The 27696-nt window shown below is 34.8% G+C and overlaps 1 protein-coding gene across 25 annotated transcripts in view; it reads left to right on the top strand.

Annotated features, from left to right (window-relative positions):
* Positions 1-27696, top strand: part of DPH6 (diphthamine biosynthesis 6) — a 452678-nt gene that overhangs the window by 1287 nt on the left and 423695 nt on the right. For all 25 annotated transcript variants that reach the window (XR_012414756.1, XR_012414753.1, XR_012414752.1 and 22 more), the window contains exons 2-3: positions 2297-2391; positions 6819-7012. Coding sequence is in view for 4 of the 25 variants with exons in the window: in XM_073995460.1 (XP_073851561.1) it covers positions 2297-2391; positions 6819-7012 (289 nt within the window). In the remaining 21 variants the exon portion in view is untranslated. The remainder of the gene's footprint in view (positions 1-2296; positions 2392-6818; positions 7013-27696) is intronic.

Raw genomic sequence — 27696 nt, 5'->3', positions numbered from 1 at the left:
AAAAGTACCCCAGGAAGTGAATAATTCAAATTTACATCGTTTTTCAAAAGTTTAATGATTAAAGTAAAGCACAACCACCAAAGACTTAGAAGTATTAGAGGGGAGGAGAGAAGATTGGTAGAGTCAGTTATACTAAATAACCTGTAATGTACATATGTTGCTTTATAATAAAAAAAAAAATTGCTAAAAAAAGCAATGTTGGAAAATTCTTGCTGAAGTGTAAGAGCTGTAAGGACATATGCTGTAAGTATGAATACATAAGCACTTACCTATATGCTTATATAGATGCTATGTAGTCTATATATATGCATTATATATCATTATGTATTGTAAGTGAATAAGTGAAACTGGGATTCTTACATATCTTTATAAGAACATTATTTTCCTTTTTTAATTAATTTTTTTATTATACTTTAAGTTCTGGGTTACATGTGCAGAACGTGCATTTTTTTACATAAGTATACACGTGCCATGGTGGTTTGCTGCATCCATCAACCCATCACCTACATTAGGTATTTCTCCTAACATTAGCCCTCCCCTAGCCCCAACCCCCCACAGGGCCCGGTGTGTGATGTTCCCCTCCCTGTGTCCATGTGCTCTCATGGAACATTATTTTTCTAATAAATGGGTCTTTGAATTTTATAGTTGAATGTTGTTTTGAGGATTATCCAGGCGGACCATTCACTAATTTTTCTATGAAGTATGCAAACCTAAGCACATTTAATAACTTAGCTTAGTATCCCAGAATTGGAAACTAAAATAGATCTATAAGACCTCTCCCATAACATACATGTGTACTTAATGGAGTTCTAAGAGGACAGTAAGGTACTCTGCATTTCCCAAGCTTGTCTAATATTCAAAACCTTTTTTTAGAGTAATTGGTTAGTATTTTGTTGGACACCAGTGTTCCACAGAACACAGTTTGGTAAATACTACTGAAAGCCATGTTTGAAATGTTAGCGTATTTCAAAATGAATTGTAAAACTCAATTCTGATTCTGAATGCACACCCTTCAGTCTTTAATATCTGAAACAATTAGTCATATCTTTTTAGCCTGGGGAAACAGAGCAGTAAGGTTCGATACGGGAAGCTGTGGAAGACCTACTTACAGGGATACGGAATCTGAAGAGAGGAAGAATGGACTTTTTAAAACTTCACTTTGGCCCTTGCACTCTCCTTCCACTTGAGAAGTTTTGGAATGAGAGTTGTTATTGATGGGAGGGTGGAAGAGGCAGAAAATGTTGAAAACTAAGATAAAAGGCAACAGGGCCAGTTTCTGGGGTCCTCAGTTTTTTGAGCTATGAAGAGGTCTAAACATTGCCTGGGGGCACATTTGCAGACCTTAAGCAAATATTGGAAAGAAGGGAAACAGGAGGAAAAGAAATATAAAAGGGAGAGAGGCAATGAGAAATGATAGTGGGAATTAGGAGAATATTAAACCACAATGGCATATAGATTGCCATTCAGCCATATTACAGATGAGCTACTACTTGTCTTTACTAAGTGATACGCCTCTGCCTTAGGTAGATTTAGAACCAGAATTTAGAAGTTCCTTTCAATGTGTTACTAGATTTATAGCTCAAGCCATGTTCTGCTGCCATCATAAAATGTGTATGTGTATAACATATGTATGTATGTAAGTGTGGTGATGGCTGAAGTGCTGATAGTGCTGATGTTTCACGTCATCAGTGTAAGTCAGCATCTTGTTTTTTATCTCTGCAGAATTTGAACCCACCAAGTGTGTCAAACTTTGTCATTAGATAGGTACTCAAATCTTTAATTTGGTCCTTTAATTGCTGATGATGGCTATTTCTTAGATTTCTTATGGTGGAGCAGAATTTATTTTTTTTACTTTCTCATAAAGAATCTTTTTTTTTTTTTTGCTTTTTCAATAATTTCTATGAAATTATTTTATATATATATTCCTTAGATGGAATATATATATGAAATATATAATTATATAATAAATGTTTAGCTGGGATGTAAATTGAAATCATTTTCTATTTGCAAAGCACTTCAAATATATATATTTGCTATCACAAAGCAAAAAGTGACCATATTTTATTTAGAATATTCTTTTTATAAAGGCATAGAGTTTCTTAAGCTCCTGTGTATGGCAGCCCTGGACATTCAGGTTGCTCAGTTTGTTTATGATTTAGAAATTAATGTGTTTTTTGCATTGTAATATATTCTGAAAAGTCCAGTAAATAATATGTTCTGTTTTGATATCTAGTGATTTTATGTTGAATAATGGTCAGTAGCTTGATATTTGTCTCTCTGTTGATTTATTTTTTAGTGGTGGGAAAGACAGCTGCTATAATATGATGCAGTGCATTGCTGCTGGGCATCAGATCGTTGCTTTAGCAAATCTGAGACCAGCTGAAAACCAAGGTAAGTACATGCCTTTATTGGGAAGTTGCCTAAATGAATGAAACTCCAACTTCATAATTACATTGTACAGGTATACCATACAAAGACGAAAAAAAAAGAACCAATATATATTAAGCACCCATTAGATGCTAGGTTCCACGTAGAACTTAGCATTGTCTTCACTTATTTTTTAATTCTCATAACCAACTTCTATAGAGATGCATTATTAATCTTAATAGACAGGGATCCTGAAGCTTAGAGTTTGTCTGAAGTAAACTAGCACAAACTTGTAGAGCTAAGACTTGAACCTTCTTACTTCAAAGTACACTGCCATTTTACCCCACCACATTTCCAAGTACTGTAGGCAGCATAGAGGTAGATAAGATATAGTCTTATGCCTCAAGGGGCTTGAGAAGTAAGACATATATTGATAAATGATATATTAATGTTATTAGGCACCTGTAGTCCCAGCTCCTCGGGAGGCTGAGGCAGGAGAATGGCGTGAACTCAGGAGGTGGAGCTTGCAGTGAGCCGAGATGGCGCCACTGCACTCCAGCTTGGGAGACACAGCGAGACTCCGTCTCAAAAAAAAAAAAAAAAAAAAAAAGATACAGTTTACCTATTTTAGATGTAAGCCAGAGATGTGAGACTTGAGAGAAGCAAAAAGCAATGCATTTCCACTTTTCATTTGTCTGTAGTAACAAGGGCATCTACATAAAATTCACAGACCTCATATTGGCTACTTTTTCATTTTTTTCCCCAATGAAATATCCCCAGTTATAGCTTTTGACAAAAGAAATATATTCACCAATTTGCTTTTTAATGCTCTTGTGTTATACCTATGAAACTAAAAGATATTAACTGCTAAAATGTAAGAGGGAGCAAAGATTAGCACTTGTGTGACTTTTGTATTACTGCTTCTCACAGGACTCTTCTACTAAGATCTTTTTATTATCTCTTTTACTTCTTTCCAGGCTCCATCTTTTTGCACTACTGTTATTTTAAGATTAATTAAATGAGTAGTATATGTGAGAACATTGGTTATAGTTCCTGTCATGAAGTAGGCATTCTGTAAATTTAGCTGAATTGGAATCTAGCTAAATACTTGTTTTATATCTCTAAATAGATTGATTATAAGCTTTTTGAGAGGAGAGATCATATCTTCTATCTTCCTTTTATTGCTCCTCATTGCTTAGAACAGCTCTATGCCTCTGGTAGGAGTTCAAGCAAAGTTGATTGGTGGACACTTGCATAATGAACTAATTTGAATTAGCCCTGGAATAGTAAGCAGTTATTTCAGTCAGATATTTGAATTTTCTTTTCTTCTGTGATTAAGACGTAAGTAATGCTGGAAGTTGTGTGGAAAGACAGAGGTTAGAAATATTTTATAGGAAGAAATGGAAAGGTCCCGCAGAGAGTCATAGGTAAATGCACATGCTTGGATTTTGTGCTGCAGTTGATGAGTAGCAGATGGTTTTTTAGAAGTGAAGTTTTTTAAAGAAGTTCCAACTTTAGGAAAGAGAAAATTCTTTGAGAATGAGTAGGAACTGCACTCTAACTTCTGTATTATAAAAGAGGAAGCAGAATCTCCTGTCAGGTTTACCAAAGGAAAGAAACTCCCTTATCCCTTGTGGCCAGGGAGGCAACTGGGACTTTTAAGCTATCTTGTGAAGTTAAAAAGCAGATGTTTATATAGTATATAATACCTACATAGTATACTGTCATTTCCATCACTGGAGTTTCTATCTTGTCTTCAGCTTTCACATGAATTATTTTACTTACCTGGTACAGAATCATTAATGTGTAATCCTCCTTGTGTCCACGGTTCACTGGCAGGGTGGTAAAATGACAAGCAAAGTGTATCTTTAAATTATACCTCTCCAAGGCTGGGCGCGGTGGCTCACACCTGTAATCCCAGCACTTTGGGAGGCCGAGGTGGGCGGATCACAAGGTCAGGAGATCGAGACCATCCTGGCTAACATGGTGAAACCCCATCTCTACTGAAAATATTAAAATTAGCCGGGCATAGTGGCGGGCGCCTCTAGTCCCAGCTGTTGGGGAGGCTGAGGCAGGAGAATGGCGTGAACCCGGGAGGTGGAGCTTGCAGTGAGCTGAGATTGCACCACTGCACTCCAGCCTGGGCGACAGAGTGAGACTCCGTCTCAAAAAATATATATATAAATACATAAATACAATAAAAATAAAAATAAAAATTATACCTCTCACAACAGAGACACTTATTTAGAATATTGTTAATGAGAAAAAATTTAATAGTAAATGGAATTAGAATATTCTGAAGTAAAAAGCCTGGAAAAAGGCAATTGAAACAATAGTAATTGTTGTGGAAGAAAGCAGATGGCTGTGGGTTGGTAGATGGAGATGGTTTAGTTAATCTTGATGAGAATCAGCAGGACATTGGGAATTATTGAACAATTCACTGAATGACTTATTTTCCCCTTACGAGTGTTATAAAAGAAACCTTAGTGAGGAATGACTGGTAGAGATGACTGCAGTGTCCAGCAAAGTTATGGGTTTTCAATGGGTGGTCTGAAAAGGAATTTATACCCATCAATGGGGATAATGTGAACTTGTCATAAAATTCACAAAACCATCTCTTTAGATTTGTAGTAGGAATTTTTGTGGCATGTTAATTGAGTGGCTTCAGGCAACAGGGGAGCCTTTGGTTTTATTTGATCTCACACTATTGTTGCTGTGTAGCTTCCATTAATCAAAGTTACAATGTGGTTAGGACTAAATGGAGCCTTAAAGAAAATTATCTTCTAGGTTTTTGAAGCCAGTGAAATGTTTTACTTATTATGCTAACATTAGAATGTTTCTTGCCAGGAAGCCCAAATTTCTTTGAATAAATTGATTTTATTGTATCAATATCCTTTAAAATGAATATTTTTAAAGATCCAGTCTAACTTTGAGACAAGAGAAGGCCGAAAGGTTTTTAGGTCTTTGGCTATGTTCTCTACTTCCTACTGGGACCAGGAGTAGAAACCTTTATAACAACAATGTGAGTAATATTCTGAAGGAAGCCAGTCTAATCATGTGTGAGTTCAGAAACCTGTGAGCCAAAGTAGGATAGCACATTGATTGTTGAAGGGATCCTTGCACTATCATTTTTCATTCCTTTTGATAGGAAATTTTCACATTTAATGGAAAGCCTGGACCGGTTTGGCTTATATTCATACATACACACATAGGTATATGTCAAAATAATTATTTTGTAATTTTTCTTTTCTTTTTTTTTTTTTACTTAATAGCATTTTGTGAACATTTTCCATGTCATTAAATATTATTCTACAATAGCATTTCCTGTATGTCTTTAGAACACAGATACCCCCTTTAAATTTAAATGTTCTGTGGGTAGATAAATTTGAGAGATAGTTCATATTCTCTGCTCTTGTTGGAGTACCTGAAAGCATATTAGCCTAGGAAGATTTACACCACAGACATCCATTTAACGCTTTTTATCCCCATGTTTCCTAAACTTCTTTAACCTTAAATCTTTTTATCATCCCATACCTATTAATATCTTATGGGATTTGTATGCCACAGAACATACTTTAGAAAATGTTCTTCAACATTATATTAGTGGCTACATAGTACTTTATTATATGAATATACTATAATTTCTAGTCTATTTTAAATAATGTGATAAATATCTTTGCAAATAATCTTTGTATATATTCATGATTCTTTTTCTGAAAAGTAAGGTTACGAGATCAAAAGGTCTATTCCAGTATATTTCTAAGTTCATTTATATCACCCAAAGCTCTGATGTGACTCATCTGTTTTGAATATTTTACTCATATTGATATTTGTGGAATCTTGTGACAACCACTGATTATATTATTGATTAGCTTAAGATATCATGTTTCTATGCACATTTGAAACTGCTCTAATGCTCTAACAATATTGAATTTATGTCTATTTACATATTTTATTATAAGGTACTGAATATCTGAATATAAAATATACCAAAATAATCTGAAATTTTTCTTACCAATATTTGTCACTTACTAAGTAGATATTTAATTAAGAAAGGTTTTTTCTACAAGTCTAGATGACTTCGTGAATAACCTTGAATGATGTGTAAAAACATTTATGTAATAAAAATCTTTAACTGAATAAACTAATCAAAATTTATTGGATACATTAGTCTTTAAATGTTTGCCATATATGGTATAACAGATTTATGTATTAATACATTTGTATTTGTAATTAGCAGTAGAGATTATTAGGGGTGATATGAACTAGATGCAACTACAGACAAATGTACAATTCTTCCGTTTTTATTTCACTACATAAATGCAGAGAAATATAGCAAGCTTTTAAGTTCTGTGTCGACTACTCTTCAAGCAGTAAAACCTGGATGAGCTTTCAAATCCACTTTCTTTTTCACTCTCTTTTGCTAATTATTTCCATTTTAATTGTTGCAGTGGGGTCTGATGAACTGGATAGCTACATGTATCAGACAGTGGGACACCATGCCATTGACTTGTATGCAGAAGCAATGGCTCTTCCCCTCTATCGCCGAACCATAAGAGGAAGGAGCTTGGATACAAGACAAGTATACACCAAATGTGAAGGTGATGAGGTTGAAGATCTCTATGAGCTTTTGAAACTTGTTAAGGTATGCAGAGTAACCAATTAAGTATCTTGAATTTAGTGTGTAATTTAAGAAATTACATTTGCCAAATTATTTAGAAATTCATAATTTGCAATTGTTAGTAGCCCTACTATTCTTTAAAAGGATATTTTGTCTTTTTTTGGTTATAAAAAAGCTCCAAATGGTGAGTATGCCTTTATATTAAATGATATTTAAAAATAAGACTTTTTGTATAGTTTGGCATCCAGGATTATCCAATGATATTAAACTAAGTTTTCTATTCCTAAGGAAAAGAAAGATTAGAGCTGATGGCCATTTAATTTCTTTATTAACAAATATTTTTTGAATGTCTACTATATGCCTGGCATATAGTGCCAGACACTGGGGATAGAACAGTGAACATATAAGTTAAAGGCCTGTGCTAATGGAGCTCACTTTCTAGTGGAAGAGGACAGGCAATAAACAAATAACATGCTTGATAGTGAACAGTACTATGAAGAAAAATGAAGCAGAATCAGATAGCACATGATGGCAGGACATAGCTGTGGAGGTAGTGCTACATATGGTGGTCAAGCAAGACATTTCTGATAAGCTAACAAGTAGACATAAAAAAAATGAGAGATTGAAGCTTGCTTAAATCTGTTGGAACAGGTATGAATTTAATGTATAAGTCACAGTATGTAAGAGTTTGGCAGCCATTTTGCACTCATTAATTTCTAGGAGGGTATATTTGGGCTCATATATCTAATAGTTACTATACTCAGTAAATGGTAATTAATAAGGATGATTTTATATTAAGCAATTATCTTTTCATTTTTATTGATAGAAGAATACTGAACTGTATTCAAATAGTTGGCTAAGTATGAATTTTTATTCAGTTACAATCGATTCCTATAAGGCAGATTTGATGAAGTAGGATATTCAAGCCAGTATTTCTTGATGTCTTACTATTTTTCGCAAGGGGAAGGAAAGATTTCTGTCCCTTCCTTTACAAAGGGACATTGCATTTCACTTTCTCACTCTTGAGAGAAGTTCAGTTTTTTCAGAAGTTATCTCATGAACCTCTGTCATGAAAATTTTCTAGTTTCAAGTAGCTACTTAAACGACATACTTTGACTTTCATACAAATCAAAAGTTAATTAAGGCTCTTGATTTGAAAAATATATGAAGCACTGAAATTCTTTTAAAATTTGACTACAATAGTTCTTATTTTGTATGTCAGAACATTTTAATTTTTATTCTAAAAAGAAACTGATAGGAAAAACTCTTAGAGGAGTACCAAAATTTTCTGCTTAGTTATGGATGGCATAAGAAGTAGATACTTTTGAAAGGAAATCACAGAGATCTGCTTTCTTCCCTTTGGGAAGATAAATGCTAATAAACATTTTCATTATCAAACAAGGTAGAAGGCTTAAAGAATCCTACTTTTAGTGGTCATATCTCCAAAAGGGTGCAATTATGATCTTGACAGTGTTCACGTTGAAGTGTGAAATACTGAGTGCAAATCCTGCATTTTCAAAATTTCTTTCTCATAGTACAAAGAATTTGGGCATTACGTTTTTATATAAACCAATATTATAAAATGATGAGACTCACACTGAAGTAATTGGCTTGCTTAAAAATCACAAGCTTGATCACTTTGGAGAAACTCTGTGATAACAGCCCTGCAAGAGAGAGAGAGAGATAATAAGTTACTATTAATAATAAATTTAATTAAAAATGGACAGATTAGCAATAATTAAGAAGAAATTTTCCTTTCCATCCATGCTGTCTTTGGAGAAATGGATGCTTTGCCATTATTATCTTTATGGTAACCATCAGTTATGACATAAATTAATGCTAATGTTAAAATCTTGACAACTTATGCTTTGGAAGTTTGTACATGATAATTATAGTTGAAAGATATGTTATCAAGTTGTCTGGGACTAAATAGTTCCTTCTTTTCCTGTGTAGAAATATTAATTTTACTATAGGATATTTTAAGGACATAAATATCAGAAATATATTGCTTTTATGGAAGTGATTGTATAACTAGGCTTTTATAGTTAAATTCATTTATGAAACACTGTTGCAAAGATTCCAATAGAGGTCTTACATATTCTGATGAATAACTGAGTAATTATGGAAAAAACGAATCTAGAAAAGCTATAATTTTTCAAGTTAGTCTTTACTTGTTCTAAGAAAAAGAAAGAACTGCATTTTTTAATCCTTTGAATATTAATGGAGTATGGAAAGCATTTAGATTTATTTTCATTGTATACATTTATTTATAACCAGTTACAGCTTTGCAGCTTTCACATGTAAGTCTTGTTTTTGTAACATTTTCCCCACAAATATTAAAACTAATTTTTGAATAGATGTTCCTTTTTGCAAAGAGTTTAATTTACTAATTGCCGAAAAGAAGTAGGAAAGACTTGGAAGAACTTAGAGAGTTACAAGTTTCATAACTATTTTGTAGAAATTATGACACCTAATAGAAATGTAATAAGCCTTTGTCTCATAAATTATCAGGTGACTCTGACAGCTAGAGGTATGTATCTCAAGGTTTGCAAAATATTTTTCATGTGGCTAATCTTTTATTCTTTAGAATTTCTTTACTGTTAAAATGTAACTTCAGTTCTTATCTAGTTTAGTTTAATAGATAACTGTATTTTTCCTGAAAATATAGTAATTTCCAATTCTGTCTGTTTTAAGTCACACGAGCAGTGTAATAGTTACAGAAAGATACATATAAGCACTATATCTCTATAGGAAATATACGTAGGGATTATATTCTTTCTGTTCTATTGGGTTGGAGCTACTTTCTGGATCTGATGTCTTCCTTTTTCTTGATTTATTCCTTAGTTTCAGTATAATCTATATTTAAGATACTGCCTTAGGGGACTTTGGAATCTTTCCATTTTGAAAATGTTCCTGTTCTGCCCTCATATTTTATTGATTTGGTTGAATTTAGGACTTTAAGTTGAAAGTCATTTTTCCCTCAAATCATAGACAGCATTGCCCCATGGTTCTCTAGCCTTTTGCAGATACTGGTGTGATTGTTGTTCCCTTTTAGTTGGTCTGTTTTTCTTCTCTGTTAACTTTTATGATGTGTCTTCATGCATGGTGTACTGAAATATCACAGTAATGCTGTATTGAGTGTTGTTTCTCCTGCATCCCTTCCCTAAATCCCTATTGAGTAGTGACACATCCCTTGTCCTCTGTCTCTGATTGATGGTTTGGGCATAGGCATGTAATCCAGGTGATAGCCAGTCAGAACATGGCATTCTTCTGGCCACTGTGATTGGATCAGAGGTGGTTTTGTTAACCTATGTTTGTCCTAATAGAATGAAGCCTAGAATGTTGGGTAGTTGGCAGAAGATAAGCTCTTCTCCTTCTGTGCAGAGAGATGTGTGGATGTGAGACCTAAAACTGCCATAGCCATTTTTATTTTTTTGACGGGAGAAAACTTGATGTCAAATCTGATACACAACATATTGCAAAGCCAATAGAATTGCAGTGTAAGGATGGTTCTTCCACTAGTTGTTTGATAATTTGTTCCTTTTGATTTTCTCTGTTCCCTTTTGCTGACACTCTCACTAGTCAGACATGAAACCTTCTAGAGTGAATCTTCATGTCTCTCTTTTTTTAAATGTATTTTCTATCTCAGTGTCTTTTTGTGGTACATTCTGTGAGATTTCCTTTTTAAATTTCCCTACTTTCTTGCTAAATTTTTTAAATTTTAGCCATCATATTTTCAGTAGTCAAGAACTTTTCTTGTTTGTCCATTGTTTTTTAATAACAACTTATTTTTCTTTCTATAGATGTAACATCCCTATATCCTCTTAAAATACAAACAGAGATTTTAAATATTATCTTTCGTTTCCTGAAATATTGGTGTTTTCTTTCTTTTTTTTTTCATTTGAGACAGAGTTTCGCTCTTGTCACCCAGGCTAGAGTGCAATGGCACAATCTTGGCTCACCACAACCTCCGCCTCCCGGGTTCAAGCAATTCTCCTGCCTCAGCATCCCGAGTAGCTGGGATTACAGACATGTGCCACCACACCTGGCTAATTTTGTATTTTTAGTAGAGATGGGGTTTATCCATGTTGGTCAGGCTGGTCTCAAACTCCCAACCTCAGGTGGTCCGTCCGCCTTGGCCTCCCAAAGTGTTGGGATTACAGGCGTGAGCCACCGCTCCCGGCTGATACTGATGTTTTCTTTGAGATTTTTTTTTCTTAGTTTTCTTCTCTTTCATGTCATAGACTTTTCTTTAATGTTTTGGTTGCCTTTTCATATCCAAGAATAATACAAGAGGAAAGCCGACTGTGAATGCTTTTGACTCTAGAATTTTCACAACCCCACATCTCATATTTGTTATTCCTGGAGTTCAGGATAGTGTGGCCTAGTTTGGTTCCTTTCTTGGCTCTGTTCTCTTCCATGCAAACAGTAGATTATGGCTGTCTCTGCTGACTGATCAGTCATCGTTCCTTCTTTATCTGCTTTCTAACTTAATAAATTAATTGAAATCCTTTTTTCATTGGTTCTTTCCTTCTGTTTATTATTGACAGTAATAATTGAGGGATCAAAATTTTAATAAATATTTAATACATAAATAAATTTAATCATAAAAATAACTAAAAATTATTTTTTTTATTGACAGCAATCTAAAGGTAAGTTTAACTTCAAAATAACTAGATATAGGACACAAATTTTATAATCAAAGTCAAGATTTTGTTGTTTTGTTTTGTTTTGTTTTCTGTTTCTCTCTTACCTCTACTTTCTGTAGACTCTCTTCTCAGTCAGGACCTTGTAATTAGAGGATGGCTCCCAGTTGTATGCTTCTTGGCTAAAATATAGTAGGAAAAGCTCCAGTTTTCATTTTATTTTATTTTATTTTATTTATTTTTTATTTATTTATTTATTTTTTTGAGACGGAGTCTCGCTCTGTCGCCCAGGCTGGAGTGCAGTGGCCGGATCTCAGCTCACTGCAAGCTCCCCCTCCCGGGTTTACGCCATTCTCCTGCCTCAGCCTTCCAAGTAGCTGGGACTGCAGGCGCCCGCCACCTCGCCCGGCTAGTTTTTTATACATTTTTTTTTTAGTAGAGACGGGGTTTCACCGTGTTAGTCAGGATGGTCTCGATCTCCTGACCTCGTGATCTGCCCGTCTCGGCCTCCCAAAGTGCTGGGATTACAGGCTTGAGCCACCGTACCTGGCCCAGTTTTCATTTTAAACAGCTTAAAGGGGAACCTAACTGATCTGACGTGTAACACATTCACCAGTCAGTTGTGGTTGGGAGAAGATGACTTTGATTGGGTAGGCCTAGATTGTGTGTCATTCCTAAACTAAGAGATGGAATCATGATTACTGGGAATATGTTTCCTAGGAGTAAAGGAAGGTTAATCTCCAAATATAGATCAGGCTGTTGCCTGTAGAAGGGTGAACTCTGGTAGGGGGGCAAAGAGTAACGTGTTTCCTAAAAATGTGTAGGTTTCAACTTGGAAACCATCCTAGATGATTCTTTTTTTTTTTTTTTTTTTTTTGAGACTGAGTGTGGCTCTTGTCACCCAGGCTGGAGCGCAATGGCACAATCTTAGCTCACTGCAACCTCTGCTTCCCAGGTTCAAGCAGTTCTTCTGCTTCAGCCTCCTGAGTAGCTGGGATTACAGTCGCCCGCGACCACACTTGGCTATTTATTTATTTATTTTTTTTGTATTTTTAGTAGAAATGGGGTTTCGCCATGTTGTCCAGGCTGTTCTCGAACTCCTGACTTGGGGTGATCTGCCTGCCTCGGCCTCCTAAAGTGCTGGGACTACAGGTGTTAGCCACCATACCCAGCCGATTCTTCTTTTTCAATCTCTTCTCTCTTCCCTCTCTCCCTCCCTTCCTCCTTTTTTTCCTTCCTCATCCTCTTTTTTTTTTTCAAAAACAGTTGAACATTGAGGCTGAAGCAGTGAGCTTGTAGTTAAGGACCTGTATATTCAGTTGCTCATGATTTTTCCACCTTAATATTCCACAGGTATGGTAAACTAAACAAATTCAAAACTTGTTTGTTATCTTCCTACACAAACTTGTTCCATATTCTGTATTTCCTTAATTAAAAGTATCATGATTTACCTCATCATCTAAGTCAAAACCTAGGCCTTATTATGAGACTTCCATTTTTTCTCAGTCTCTTTCTCCACTCCATCCCCCTCAACCATCACCATTATAGCTCCAGCTATTATAGATAATGCTGGTATGGCTTCTAAAATCTGACCCCTTGACTTCATTCTCACCACTACTGGTTTTTCATCTGTACTATGTGAGAGCCCCCTAATCAACTTGGCTTCAGTATTGCCCTATGCTCCATCCACCTCTTCTACTAAGTTGTTGGCAGCTGATGTGTATAAATGCTTAAATGACCCATGATTAAGATACAGTCCAAACACATTAGGCTAACACAGAAGGCTCTTTAAGAAGAGGCCCTGGCAATCCTACTAGTCTGATCCTGCTATTCCCACACAAGCACCTCTGGGATCAAGTTATAATGAACTAATTAGGTTTCTAGGAGATTGCTTTTTCATGTCTGAGTCTTTGGCTGTGCTTTTCTTTATGCTTATCTCTTTGTCCTCCTGGAGAACCCCTTCTCACCTCATATTCTTTTGTGAAACCTATCCTAATTTACCTTCCTCCTTTCTGTTCCATGGCAGCTTGTCTATAACTCTACTGTGGGTCTCATTGCATTATTAGGATTGTTTTTGTGGCTGTCGCTTTTGCTAGATTGTGAGACCTGAAAAACATGATAGCGCTGTTCATTTTTCTATCTGTCCTAGCAGAGTTCCTAACATATGGAGGCTCTTAAAAGAATATTGAATATTAAAAGAATAAGTTTAGTAAAAAAAAAAAAAAAATGTATCAAATTATTCCAACCTAGGCCGGGCACAGTGGCTTATGCCTTGTAATCGCAACACTTCAGGAGGCCGAGGTGGGCAGACCACTTTTAGGAGTTCAAGACCAGTGTGGCCAACATGGGGAAACCCCGTCTGTATTAAAATACAAAAATTAGCTGGGCGTGGTGGTGCGTGCTTGTAATCCCAGCTATTCAGGAGGCTGAGGTGAGAGAATTGTTTGAACTTGGGAGGCAGAGGTTGCAGTGAGCTGAGATCACACCACTATGCTCCACAGCCTGGGTGACAGAGTGAGACTCTGCCTCAAAAAAAAAAAAAAAAAAAAAAAAAAAAAAAAAATTTACTGTAATTATCTAATACAGGGGAGCCATGTTACTATGATATGTGATATAAAACCATTGGCAAATTCATTTTGTCTTTTGTTTTCTACATAGAAGCTTAATATCATAATAAATGGAATGGACATCATAGTGGAAGTTTTCAAAATAAGGCATCCTATCAGTGTAACCACTAACTGTACCAAGAATAGTTTCCTTCTGCACACTGCTTTATGAAAATGCTGAGCAGAAACTCTTTCAAATTATTTTTAGTGTATGCATTTTAGAAAACCTGATGATGGTGGAAAATTACTTTGTGGATCTCTTTTCACTTCACTTCATGAGGGAAAAACCTGAGATGGCAAATCTGAAGGGTTTGGAGTGGGTGAAACATGTAAGATGGACTTAAGATTTTCAGGGAGGACCCAGACATAGCATTAATTAAACAGGCACACAGCCCTGTACAAATTGCTCCTGGCTCCTCAGAATTGCACAGCTTGCCTCCAGCCCTTTCAGTTCCCAAGATTTTGGACATTAAACCTGGTCCCTTGGCATAAGAAATGCTTTTCTAGTATTGATTCTGGACTCTAAACAGGAAGAATTGGCATTGGAACATACCAGTGTCATTTTCACTCCCAGGTGCAGCTTTATTGAGGCTGTGCCATATCTGGCCCTTTCAGATGATAAAGTCAAGCATGCATGAGGAAGTACATGATGGAAGATCTGTCTGGAAATAAAATGTTGTACCGTATTTGTCAATTACTATAGTTCCTAAACTTATCACAGGTGCAAAGCCTTCATCTATAAATTCCCCCTAAAGCCTAGAAAATGTGACTCCCTCATTTTGGCAAAATGATCATTCTGTCTCTTCAACCTTGAACTTTCCTCCACTTGGTATCAGTGATTGTGTGTATATATTGCACATGCACATATATACCCTTCGTGTTTATCTTTTCCCAGAGTCAGTGCCTCTCTATCAATTGGCTTATTTTTATATCCTATATTCCTCTCTTCTACAAACTATGGATTTCTTCCTATCTTATCATCTACTCTATATATCTTACATTGTGTTGTGTATTTTTGACTTTTCTTTCAAATTTCTTTCTTTTTATTTTCAGTCTCTAGTGTCTGTGTCCTTTTGACTGGTTGGTTTTTTTAGTTTGTTTTTGTTTATTTGGTTTCTTTTCCTATGCTACTATTTATTTTCAAAGAAATCTTTTGTAGCTGTCTCCTTCTGGAGTTGTGTTGTCTGGGATGCTAGGTGTAGGTCTCTGTCCTATAGTCTTCTACTTCATTTCTAGGCCTGTAGTTTATCTTGTCTTGCCATATTCTTATTAAATGACTGAGAATACATTATCCAGATTGATAAGCATAAATTCTTTATTTCTTTATTGTTGCATAGTTTTGAAGCATGTGACTTTATTGGTGGTCTCACAGTAATAGATCCTGAACTGATATTTTTAAAACAACTTTGCCTTTTAAATTGGGAACATCTTCAGTCAGCAGATTTGTAGTGCCTAAATCATTAAATAATCAAAAAAAAAGATATCAATAAATACTTAGTGATGAGGTTTTTTTGTTTGTTTGTTTTGTTTTGTTTTTTTGATTAGAAATGGTTTAATAGGAGCTTGTTCTGTGATGTGCTGATGTGGGACAATACTGAGTGAATAAAGAGGAGTTGAATAAATGTCTTAGTTGACCTTGACATTCCTGTTAATTTTAACCTATACTACTACTGTTTTTCTTAGTCCTCTTATTCTTTCATTTGTCAAACATTAATTCAATGCTTATAATGTACCAGTATTGGAAAGTAAATATATGTATGAGACATAGTCTTTGCCCTCACAGACCCTGAAAGGATAAGACACATACACAGAGAAATTAATACAAGGTACAATTGCCATTAGAGCATGCAATTAAAGGATTATGGAAGTTCAGAGGGTGAAAAAATCCCGTTTGGGGGATCAGAAGGGCCTTATGGGCAAGTTACATTTGATATCTGATACGGTTTGGCTCTGTGTCCCCACCCATATCTCATGTCAAGTTATGATTCCTCATGTTGGAGTAGGGGCCTGGTGAGAAGTGACTGAATCATGGGGGTGGGCTTCCCCCTTGCCGTTCTCATGATAGAGTTCTCCTGAGATCTGGTTGTTTGAAAGTGTTTAGCCCCTCACTCTTCACTCTCTCCTGCTGGCCACGTGAAGATGTGCTTGCTTTTCTTTCGACTTCTGCCATGATTGTAAGTTTCCTGAGGCCTCCCTAGAAGCAGAAGCCTGTACAGCCTGCAAAACTGAGCTGATTAAACCTCTTTTCTTTAAAAACTACCCAGCCTCAGGTAGTTCTTTATAGCAGTGCGAGAGCAGACTAATAGAATATCCTTGAAGATTATTTCGATTTTGACAGATGACAGGCATTGGAGGATGGCTAAGAGAATGTTAAAAATTAAAGGAAGTTCTTAGCCAAAGTCATATAACCTGGAAATTATGAAATGTATTAGGGAAATAGAGTGTTCAATTTGATTTAGGGTTTAAAGTTTGAGGAGTAGTGGAAAATAAGCCTGTAATGGTTGATTAATACCAAAAAAAGACAGTGTCTTAAATTTTAGGTTAAGGATTGTTCAGATGGTGGAAAGCCCCTGAGGTGGTATTTTTCTAAACTCAATTTAATGAGTGACAACTATTTATAAAAAATGCAAGAGCCTAGAATATAATAGAAAATATCAATGTGCATTGTACATAGGTTAATTATCATTTTGTGTAATGCAATAGATATGTACAGGCACATATGTGTATGCTATGCCATACACATTGTGTATTTTTTGCTGCTCAACAAATTCTTATGGTCATGAGGGTGAACCACTAATATAATACAAGAAATGGATTAGCGATAGGCAACTCTGTAGATGAGTTCAAATTAAAAACGAGGATACTAGGTATCTGAAAGATTTTGAGAACCTGAACTTGGGGAATGCCAAGGGGAAAGGTGAAAAGGGGACATTCTACAGATATTGATTGGACTTGATGATGGTATTTAAATAAATAGTGACAAAGAGTCTATATAAAGTACCTTGTAAACTGACAATTCCACAGCTAATTTATATAGTTTTTACTGAGCAATATTGGTAATCAAAATGAATTATGATAGCTATATATTACAGATATTATGATCCTAAATTTTATAGCATCCCGTCATTGTCATCTCTTTAATCTGGTAAAGGATGGTATAGAAGATGCTTCATATCAATATGGGTTCATTTAATCAGAATCAATTCTTAATAAATTTTGGTCTTGACTGTTCTTTTATCATTTAAAATTTTCTTTATAGAGTTATGTGAAATGCATATCAAATGAAATAGTTTATCCTTATTTCTTAAAAGCACCTAGTGTGGATTCACAGAAATAAGCAAAACTATGATATTAATATCTTTTCAAATAATTTATATAGATGAAATTCAAATTATTGCATTATTGTTTGATAAGCAATTACACATATGTTGGTAAATGAAGCAAAATATAAAGTCATAATGGATTCTATAGCCTCTTGGGAATCATAAACATTGAACCTGACTTTAGACCTGTAAGTTAATTGACCCCTTGAAGTTTACTTCTGGTCTTTCTCCAGTCTCTCATCCCCTATATTTATCCTTTAAACTCCTGTGAGTTGAATATTTCTAAAGTGTAGATTTAATCACATTTCTCTTTCCATCAGACATTCATTGCTTAGCATCGTTCTGCTAGGTGCACTGCAATATGACTTCAGTTTATTTTTTGTCTATTCTCAGACTATCCTACATGTAAGCTATGTGCCATCTAAACTAGGCTATTGTCAGAACTCATTCTTCTCCATATGGTCCATGCCTTTCCTGAATAGTGCTGTGTTTTAGTCAGAAATAACTTCTCCTTTCCAACTCCTTCCTTTACATGGCATCTCTTTCCTGATGTCCTCCTTGATTCACCCCACTGAATATAGTATCTTCCTTCCTTAAACCCTCATGTCACATTTTAACTCTCTTGTAGTACTTACTCTATTTTAATACACAAAGATATAATTTAAAAAAATCTATCTTGTGGGTTTTGTTTTGTTTAAAGATTATAAGCAACTTGAGGAATAGGGATTATATTTCATTCTTTTTATCTCCTATGAAACGCCATACAGCTCCTAGACTATAACAGGCATTGTGTTAAACTCTACTTCTCTGGAATACAGTTGTTCCATCTATAAAATGTGGATATTTCTTTCTTCTTTTCTTATTTATCTGTTTTGAAAATAAACAAGAATATATTTGAGAGCCTATCATCCTCATTTTAGCCTCACGTCTTCTTCATTCTCTAGCTTCCAAAATAATCTAGTAAAGTCATTTTTTTTCATTGCATACAACATTCCATTAGTATATTAATATTAAGTGGTAGCTACAAGTGGGCATTGAGATGAGTGTAATTCTTCTTGACTTTATTAGTAAGTTAATGCAGAGAAGAAAACGAATGGTAAATGTTCAATTGTGAAAGAAGTTTTAATGGGGGCAAATTTATATTACGGACTGGATTGAATTGATCCTTCTACATTTGTTGCCTATAATTTTGGGCCATTCTTAGCCTGTTTTAGACTTCTTCAGTCAGATAATTCAGCCTTCCAAGAGACATGTAAAATTAATGTTTTCTAGTTTCCTATGTTAGTTAACTGAGGCATGGGCCATTTCAAAAGGAGATAAAGAGGGTTAACCTAAAGATATCAATGGTTCGAATAGGTGATTTTTTCCCATTAAAATTTATTTTGGCATGTTCTTTTAGAATTTTAACTCCATGTTTGTCTTTAAAATCTAAGCAGTGTATTTTGTATGAACTCATTTGTAGAAAGCCTTAAGCAAGGACTTAAGTGTGAAAGTTAAATGAACCAAGTTTGGAAAATTCAGACTTTTTGGAGTATATGAATTAAAAGATTTAAAAAATGGGTCCGGGCGCGGTGACTCACCCCTATAATCCTAGCACTTTAGGAGGCCCAGGCGGGCGGATCACGAGTTCAGGAGATGGAGACCATCCTGGCTAACACAGTGAAACCCTGTCTCTACTGAAAATACACCGGGCGTGGTGGCGGGCGCCTGTCTTCCCAGCTACTCAGGAGGCTGAGAGGCAGGAGAATGACGTGAACCTGGGAGGTGGAGCTTGCAGTGAGGCGAGATCGCACCACTGCACTCCAGCCTGGGTGACAGAGCGAGACTCCATCTCAAAACAACAACGACAACAACAACAACAACAACAAACGGTTCTATCTTCAGAGGCAGTAGAATGGGGCTATCATTTGTGCTCCTGTATGTAAAAGCAATTAACTCTCAACACCAGCAGAATTATGCCATACTTATTTGTATACAGTGCTGAGCCCTGTGGTCACTTTGTGTCCTCATACACAGTGGGTGCTCAATGAGCAGTTGTTAAACTTATCAAAATTAAGCCTGTCCAACGTTGACAAAATTATGCTAATATTGATCCCCATAGATATCTATCAAAAGACATTGACAATCAGAAGAGGCAGAAACTATCAGACATTTATTTCTCTTTCTTGTGCAGAATTTGCTGATTCTTCTGTGCTCTGTACTGTAAGATTGGTTCTGGAGCCATTGAAATGCCCCATGGTCTATTTTAAGACCAGTTCTCTTGTGGATTCTTTCCTAGCTAATAATTTTGCAGGGAGGTGGGGAAGGGAGGGAGAACAATCATCATTTAATAAATAACCCATGATCTTCCCTTTGAGCCTTTCATGTATTTGTCTCTTTAAACATTTTTATTGGCCTGATAGCCATTTTTTGTGACTTCTTTAACCCCTATCCAAGTTCTTCTGATTTTCAGTGGTCATATATCCTTGGCTTGATCACAGAAAGCTAATAAGGATCAGACTAGTAGATTTCATCTAGGATAATACACTACTTTAAGATAGGATTTATTAATCTGGAAGGGAGAGGTATTCTTGAACTCTGAAATTTTATGCAAATTTTTTTGTAGGTGTAAATTTTTCTGGGAGAGGACAAATTTTTTTTCTTTCTTTCTTTCTTTTTTTTTTTTTTGAGATAGGGTCTTTTTCTATCACCCAGGCTGGGGTGTGGTGCTGTGACCATGGCTCACTGCACACTCGAACTCCCAGGCTCAGTTCATCTTCCTGCCTCAGCATCCTGCATAGCTGGGACTACAGGTGCATGCAACCATGGCCGGCTAATTTTTGAATTTTTTTATAGAGGCAAAGTTTCACCATGTTGCCCGGGGTGGCCAAATTTTTGTCATAATCTTACAGTGGTCTGTTCTTTTCAAAAGATTAACAGCTACTATTTTAACCATCACTTTCAGAAAGCCTTGTAGCCTGGGAGTATTCATGAATACTCAATAATTAGTTGTCCCCTGAGTTTGTAACATATGCTATGCTATGTGCTATGAGATCAGATGGGTCTTCTGGGGCTTCCAAAGAGTGAAGAGTCACGGAGGTAGATGCTGAGAGCAGATGAGTATGCTGTGCACTTCTCAAGAAAGACATTAAGATCTAAAAGAAAAGGGAGTATAGAGCATCTTAAATTTCAGGTAAGAAGTGTTGGGGGCCAGGGAAGGGACAATAGGCTTGGGGACATGGCCTGTTCTAAATAGCCTTTATATTTTATGTTGAAGGAGAGAAGAATAGGGATGTAATCAAGGCATTGCTCTTGATTTCCTCAAGTGTAGCTTTTGTTTTTAACAATTTCTATTGCTTTATTTACTTCTGTAGATAGTTATTATGCCTTGTTTTGTATAATTATTTGCATTTGTAATATATCCTCCCTGTTAGTTTATAACCTCATGAGGGCAAGGAGTGAATGTTTTCGAATTTGGATACTCTTCAGTGCTCATCATGGTGTCCTGTCCATAAGAAATATTCACATTTTTTTGTTGAGTATTTGCTCCAGGGATGGTGTGAAGAATTTTTATATCACATAGTCAACTTTATGGCAATCCAAGGGTGAAATTTCTCTCAGGACTTAGTATTTGTAATAGTTTAGCCCTACCATAACTATTTGACAGTTTTTATTGCATGAACACTATAAATCATGCAACTTAAAGTTTCCTCTTTATATTGATTGCTGGAAAACCCAGAACCATGTGATTTTCTTTCAATTATCTGTGTCTTATTGTAATTATAATTGCAATTTATGTAGCACTATCTTCTAGGTGCTGCTATAAGCTCTATATACATATATTCTAATTTTATCCTTACATCAACTCTTTGCAGATAAGTAAACTGAGATACAGAGGGGTTAAGTAACTCATCCAAGGTTACACAGCTAAAAAGTGGTAGAACATGTACTTTTAATCACTATGTTCTGCTGCCTCCCAGAATTGCATTTCTGTTAATTCATGCAGATATTACTATATTACAGTACATATATATTGCATAACCAATAAGGTATGTGTAAATTGACAGGCGGAGGGGAAGGCATATGGTTTAATAAGGGGTTAGGATTATTAAGTCAGGGATCAAAGTGATCTATCTGTGTCTGATCTTGTTTCAGAGCTCTCAGAATAATTTTAAATAATTACTACTCAAAGTGTGGTCTAGGGATTAGCCTGGTGCTAGTCCATGAAGTGTTTTGTTCAAGCTAAGATATAGAGAGAAATTGAAAGTAAGCATTTAGAAACTTTTAGAGTAATATGAAAGAGTAATTTTATTTCTTTTGAATCTAATAATAAAAATTTGACCTTGTGTTTTGTATCTTTTAACAATTTTATTCTTTTAATTCATTTTGTTGTATTTTACAAGTTTCTATCTTTGAAGGGTTGGAAATGTAAAAAAAAAAAAAAGTGGTTTATAACACAGTTTGAGAAACATTGTTCTAGGTAATAGCTTTGCAAGTTTTTAAACTGATTTGTTTGCAAAAGAAAAAAATCTGTGGTTTGAAATTGCATTTTAATCTAAACTTGTTTCTGAAAATGTATTAGGAATTAGTAATTTGGGTATTGGCCACTTTCATGGTTCTTTGAAAAGAGGCCCTAAATTGAATTGATTTGGATGGGTGGAGGGGGACATTTTTCATTTTTGTCTTACACTTAGTGCTTTTCTCAAAAGTGACACATTTTAATTAAATTCTTGATTCAAGATAATAGCATGAGGAACTTGTCTATCATCCATAGTTACAGTCTCCTTTCTTGACTTATAATAGCTAATAAAACAATTCCAATTTTAATATGCTCATAATTGTTCCTTGGAATAACAGAACAGTAAAAAGAACAACAAAACATTGCTGATGATGCCAACTTAGTATCATAAGTTTTTCCATTTATAGAAAGCAAACATAGCTTCAGAGATATATTTACAATCCCAGTTCAGTTTTTAATTTTTCTTTTTCTTTTTGGATAAGTTGGGAAGTCTTGTTCTATAATATAATGTTATAATATAGGTTCATGTAAAGTTACCAACCTTAATAGGATATTTTAATGTCCATACAATTAATATCTCTTCTTTAAAATAATCTCTTATTGGTGGGATTAATATTCAATGGGGGAATTCCTCACTAATTTTTGGATATTATTATAAAAAGCATGTCTCCAAATAGAGATATGGGCTAAGGGTATGAACAGGCATTTCACAGAGAAATACATTCAGATGACCAAAAAAAAAGAATGTTTAACTTTACTAACTCGAAAACGCGAATATCACTTTGACAGAAATAAGAAATAATAATGGTTTTGAAGAAACAGATACCCTTATGTACTGCTAGCAGCCCTGTAAATTGGTTCAATATTTCTGGATGGTAATTTGGCAAAACTCATCAGACACAAAAAAAATACACTCCTGTAATAAGCATTTCTGCTTTGGGGAATTTATAACTAAGGAAATAATTTAAAATATACTTGAAAATTTAGAAATCATTGGCAATGTAAATTATGACGTGTCTATACAGTGGGATGCTGTATGGCATTAAAAATGAACTTGCAGAAATATGTCTGTATATATTCTTAAGGGAAGAAAACAGATTAGGGAATACTGTGTATGCTATAATAACATTTTTCTGCAATGCATTTGTGTAAGTACATGCATAGAAAAATATCTGTAGGATATATTTTAAGTCTGTGGGCAGAATTAAGAGTATAATTTTTGCTCATTTAGCTCATTGGTGTTTTTCTCTAATGAGGATATATTGCTTTTGAAGCTTCCTTGTTGAAGATTTGGCATGTACTTAAAAATGCACTGAATGGTATTGGGGGAAAGGAAATCTTTCCTATTGATTATCAAATCAACAGGATGTCAGCCGTTCCCCAGGTCCTTTTTGAAGGTTCATGAGGAGCCTGTTTTTCTTTCGGAGTTGATTCTTGAGAGCTTGTATGTGAGAGATTATTTTATTTTATTGCTGTGACAAATATCTATCATTTTCTAAACAAGAAAGCCAGTGTCACAGTTAGGTACATAGAGTTATTTTCATTCACTTGCAGTCCTGTTGTATTAATACTGAATAAGCAGAGACAGTCTGACTGGTGGTGAAAGATGGTAATCCAGCCTCAGGGCTTTTTCTGGTCAATCCTAAACCTCTGATTGCCACGTTTTCCTAATTTCCCATTTCCAGGGCATCACTAGAGTGACCTTGCTTGCTGAATATGATGCTCTGAATCTCCAAGATTTTCACATGCATTTGGAAGTGGGGCAGCCAGGCGATTGTTTACAGGACTCCAAATGAACTGTGCACTCACAGCAAGTTTGATAAACACACATTTCCTCCTTTTATCAGTGAGATTGCAAAATGTGAAGTATGAGTTTCCAGTTTTACTCATTCCCCTCAGCTCTTTTCCTGTTTAAAAACTTAGACATACTAATTGGATGCTGATCCGTCCCTGTTTTTCATTCTGCTTGCTGGTAGTTGACGGCTTAGTTCAGTACTTACCTAGGCAAGATTTGGCAAACCTTCAAAAATAAACTTTCCGTGTATTCAACTTAAAGGAGATTCATCCCAAGGAATGTAATGTGAACACTAATTAACAGTAATGACTGCTAATCACTTTGCTTTTTATACTCCTTTAGGAGCACTGCTATTATCCAATGTAGTCAAGTAAAATGCTTGTATGTGAATCAACAATGTTGCATCCTTTTAGCAGCTATTGCTCACAATCAAGCTTTGCATAAATTAAAGTTGACTAAAATTGATTTTAATATGCTGCTCTCTTTCAGTAGTAAACTAAAATATCTAGTTAAATATCCTGCATATTAAAAATACATTACCTGATTTTTTTTTTTTTGCAGCCATCCTGTGGTAGATGAAAAGCAATATTACAAATACATTTTCTCACAGTTTGTGACACTTTCTCTTAGATTTCTTCAAAAGTGAACACAACTCTTCATAGTCCCATCAGCACTTTGATTCTGTTTTAAGCATTAATTTTGTTAGATCAGTGAAGTAATCAGCCTATGTTTAATTTTTCTGAATTTGTTCATTTACTACCTATAGGATCTTACAGATTCTTTAAGTGATATAGTCTGTTTATATAAAGTTGGTTCATAGGGTTGTACATTCAACATTCATTAAAAAGGGTTGTTGATTATGTTTAGTGAATTATGGGACCATTATAAAAGCTTTCTGTTTATTTACATGCATTCAACATACCTAGGGCTAGAACTGCCTTGCCTTAGGAGGAGACTAAGCAAAACTCATAAATTAATAATTTAAGGGAGCAATACTCAAGTAGCATTTCAGTTAAGAAGTAAAGCCTCAGAGTCAGTACCAGCCACTTTAACAATGCTTTACCTTTTGACTTTTATTGGCTGAAAATAACTTGTTAAACTGGAGCTTTTGTAATAAAATGAAATCTACATACCATCTAAAGCCCCTTCCCCTCCTTTTGATTTATGAGTAGGTTGACATATTACTGGAGAATTTTTAACACTTTCACAGTTCTGCACTTTGATTTCAGAGAAGGTGCTAATCTCTCTGGAATTTTGAGAGTGACAAAATGAGTTGTATACTGTTTTTCCAGGGAATTTGGGTTTCTTTATTAGAGGCCGTAGTTTTATTATGGTACCTGTATTAATGCGGATTTATCTAATATGTGATATGGTGGTGTGATTAGATACGCATTAATAGAGGATCTTTTTTTTTCATTGTACATATTCTGCTTGGTTTGATCATGATATTATAATTCTCACAGCTAATGTCCATGTTTCTACAGAGGTTCAGCAATTCAGGACATTATTTTCAAATTACCGAAATGAGATAATTTAACTCCCTTTTACTTTTGCATTATTTTTAGTGGAAAAAAATTAAGTGGTAGTATAATAAGAAGCTTTATGCTGTGTATACTAGTCTTATTGTATATATTTATGAAAAGAACCTTTGACACTGTACTTAATTGGATTTAATTTCAAAAAATTGTAACAGGAATGATGTGAGAGAACAGAAAATATATGGAACTTAATTAAGTGCTGTCCATATGTAAAGGTAAGATTCATGACTATTATTTGATGTAACTTATTTATTTTATAGCCTGATACTGTTGTATAATAGCACAAAATGCATGTCTATGAGGGAAAACTTGGTTTTTCTCTTTTGCTTTGAGTTTCTATGTGTAATAAAATTATGCTTAGAATAGGCAAGGATTTCAGTTTTGATTCTTCTTCTTTGTTTTGTTTTTGTTTTTGTTTTTGTTTTTGTAGCATGTTTACTTTCATGTGAGAGTGATTGATCTGAGCTGTCATTTTATCCAAGAGGGGACAAATGGAATTGGCCTTTTAGACAAAAGTATGCAAACAGGCTGCATTCTTTCTGTTGATAGAATTATGGAAGGATTGCATGAGGTGCCACATTCAGTTTCCTATTGATTGTAAAGAGGATTCTGCAATGGGGTGCTGTTTCCAGTGGATAAGGAGGTGCTATGATTAGTTACCTTTCTCATGAAAGCACTACAAAGGGAAATGCAAAATGTGTGTGCAGTGCAGTCTTCTCTATATGACAGTTGTTTTTGTTAAGTTTTTTCCCCCATTGAAGTCCAGCCTATTTTAGAAAAACATACATTTTAGTTTTTTCCCCTTTATATCAGGCTTAGTAGATTTCCATGCATTTGACCCTTTAGAGAAATTGCACATTATAGACAGTTTTCTTTTTCTCAGCCTCTATTGTAAAGCTTCAAAGCTGATGCAACAGTGCCCTCTATAGTCTTTTAGGGAACATTAGACAGATGTAGATGATTTCAAATGTTCAGGTAAGAAGCAGGACATTTAAATTTAATTTTTGTTCAAACAAGAGACCCCTTTTTCCTAAGTAGACATTCTTGTTTTTCACTAGTGGCTTTACTTTAAACAAAGAGAACAAAAGACCATTCTGACTTTTCATTTAGAATTATTGGCTGCTTCTTCTTTTTATCCCTTGGTAAATCTCAAGTTTTATCAGACGTTCATCAGAGTAATTTGAGAAAGATGGAATCTTACAGGCTGTACTGTCTGTTCATGAAATATCTTTTTGAAGTTGAACTCTGATAGGAGTATCTTTAAAAAATAATTTAGTTCCTTTGTACTTGTTTTTTCTATTTAATTAGAATCTGAGTGGGCTGCCTAAAATTTGACTTCTATTTATTCCTGAATTGTGTAACCCAGGCGTTATACATGACATTATTTAAATTCAAACCAAGGGAGTTACACAATGACTAAAGTGTTTGTCATTCATTAGCATTGATTTAAATTTTAGATTTCCTTTTCTCTCTTTTTTGGTTACCTTTTTGATTGTATATATTGATAGCTAAGTTTTTCATTGTAAAATACAACTAGATGTGAAGTTATGGATAATAAAAGCAGGCATCATATTTACATAAGATTAGAAGAGAAAAATTTTATGGATTAAGTTTATTTTGCTTCTGAAAGTGTTTTCATAAAAAGATCATGGGCCCAAGTCCTAGTTTCTTCGTGTATTCGCTATGTAGTGTTGAACACGTCTTAACCCCGGTGGCTGCTTTCTCTTCTATAAAACGGGAGTTAAAAACACCTTATCCGTTGATGTTTTTGTGAGGTATTAGAGATAAGATATTTAAATTGGTCAGGTTAGTAGAGATGTTCAAATGGTAACTTTATTTCCAAAACCACACTAGGAAAATAAATGGCTTTGTTTTATATGAGGAAGTTTTAATATAGAATCTAGAACACACTTAATGCACTTTGGATTTTAAAAGTCCTATCTGGCAATTTCTGGATTTATGTGAATCTGAAAGTTGGGTTAGCATTTCTTGGTAATGTGAACTCACATAATGAGATGTGCATTCAGTTTCAACTCCCTGTATACCTCATTCCCAAACTTTTAAAATAAACTATATTTGGAATCTTTATTTTAGTAGAAATTTACCCACAAACCAATATTTAGCAACATGTGAAAACTGATGATAAAACTAAAAAAACAAAAACAAACAAAAAAAAACAACAGGAATTTAAAATTTTTCCCCTTTAGTGTATCTGAAACTACTTAGGACACTTAGGATACTTTTTCAATTATCTGGGTTCTTAGTAATAATAGTCTAAAGCCCTTATTTGTGTTTTCTAGCT

Source organism: Macaca fascicularis, chromosome 7 (genome assembly GCF_037993035.2).
Source record: "Macaca fascicularis isolate 582-1 chromosome 7, T2T-MFA8v1.1".
Taxonomy (NCBI): domain Eukaryota; kingdom Metazoa; phylum Chordata; class Mammalia; order Primates; family Cercopithecidae; genus Macaca; species Macaca fascicularis.
The sequence above is the reverse complement of the archived record's forward strand: the minus strand, read 5'-3'. Positions and strand labels throughout refer to the sequence as shown.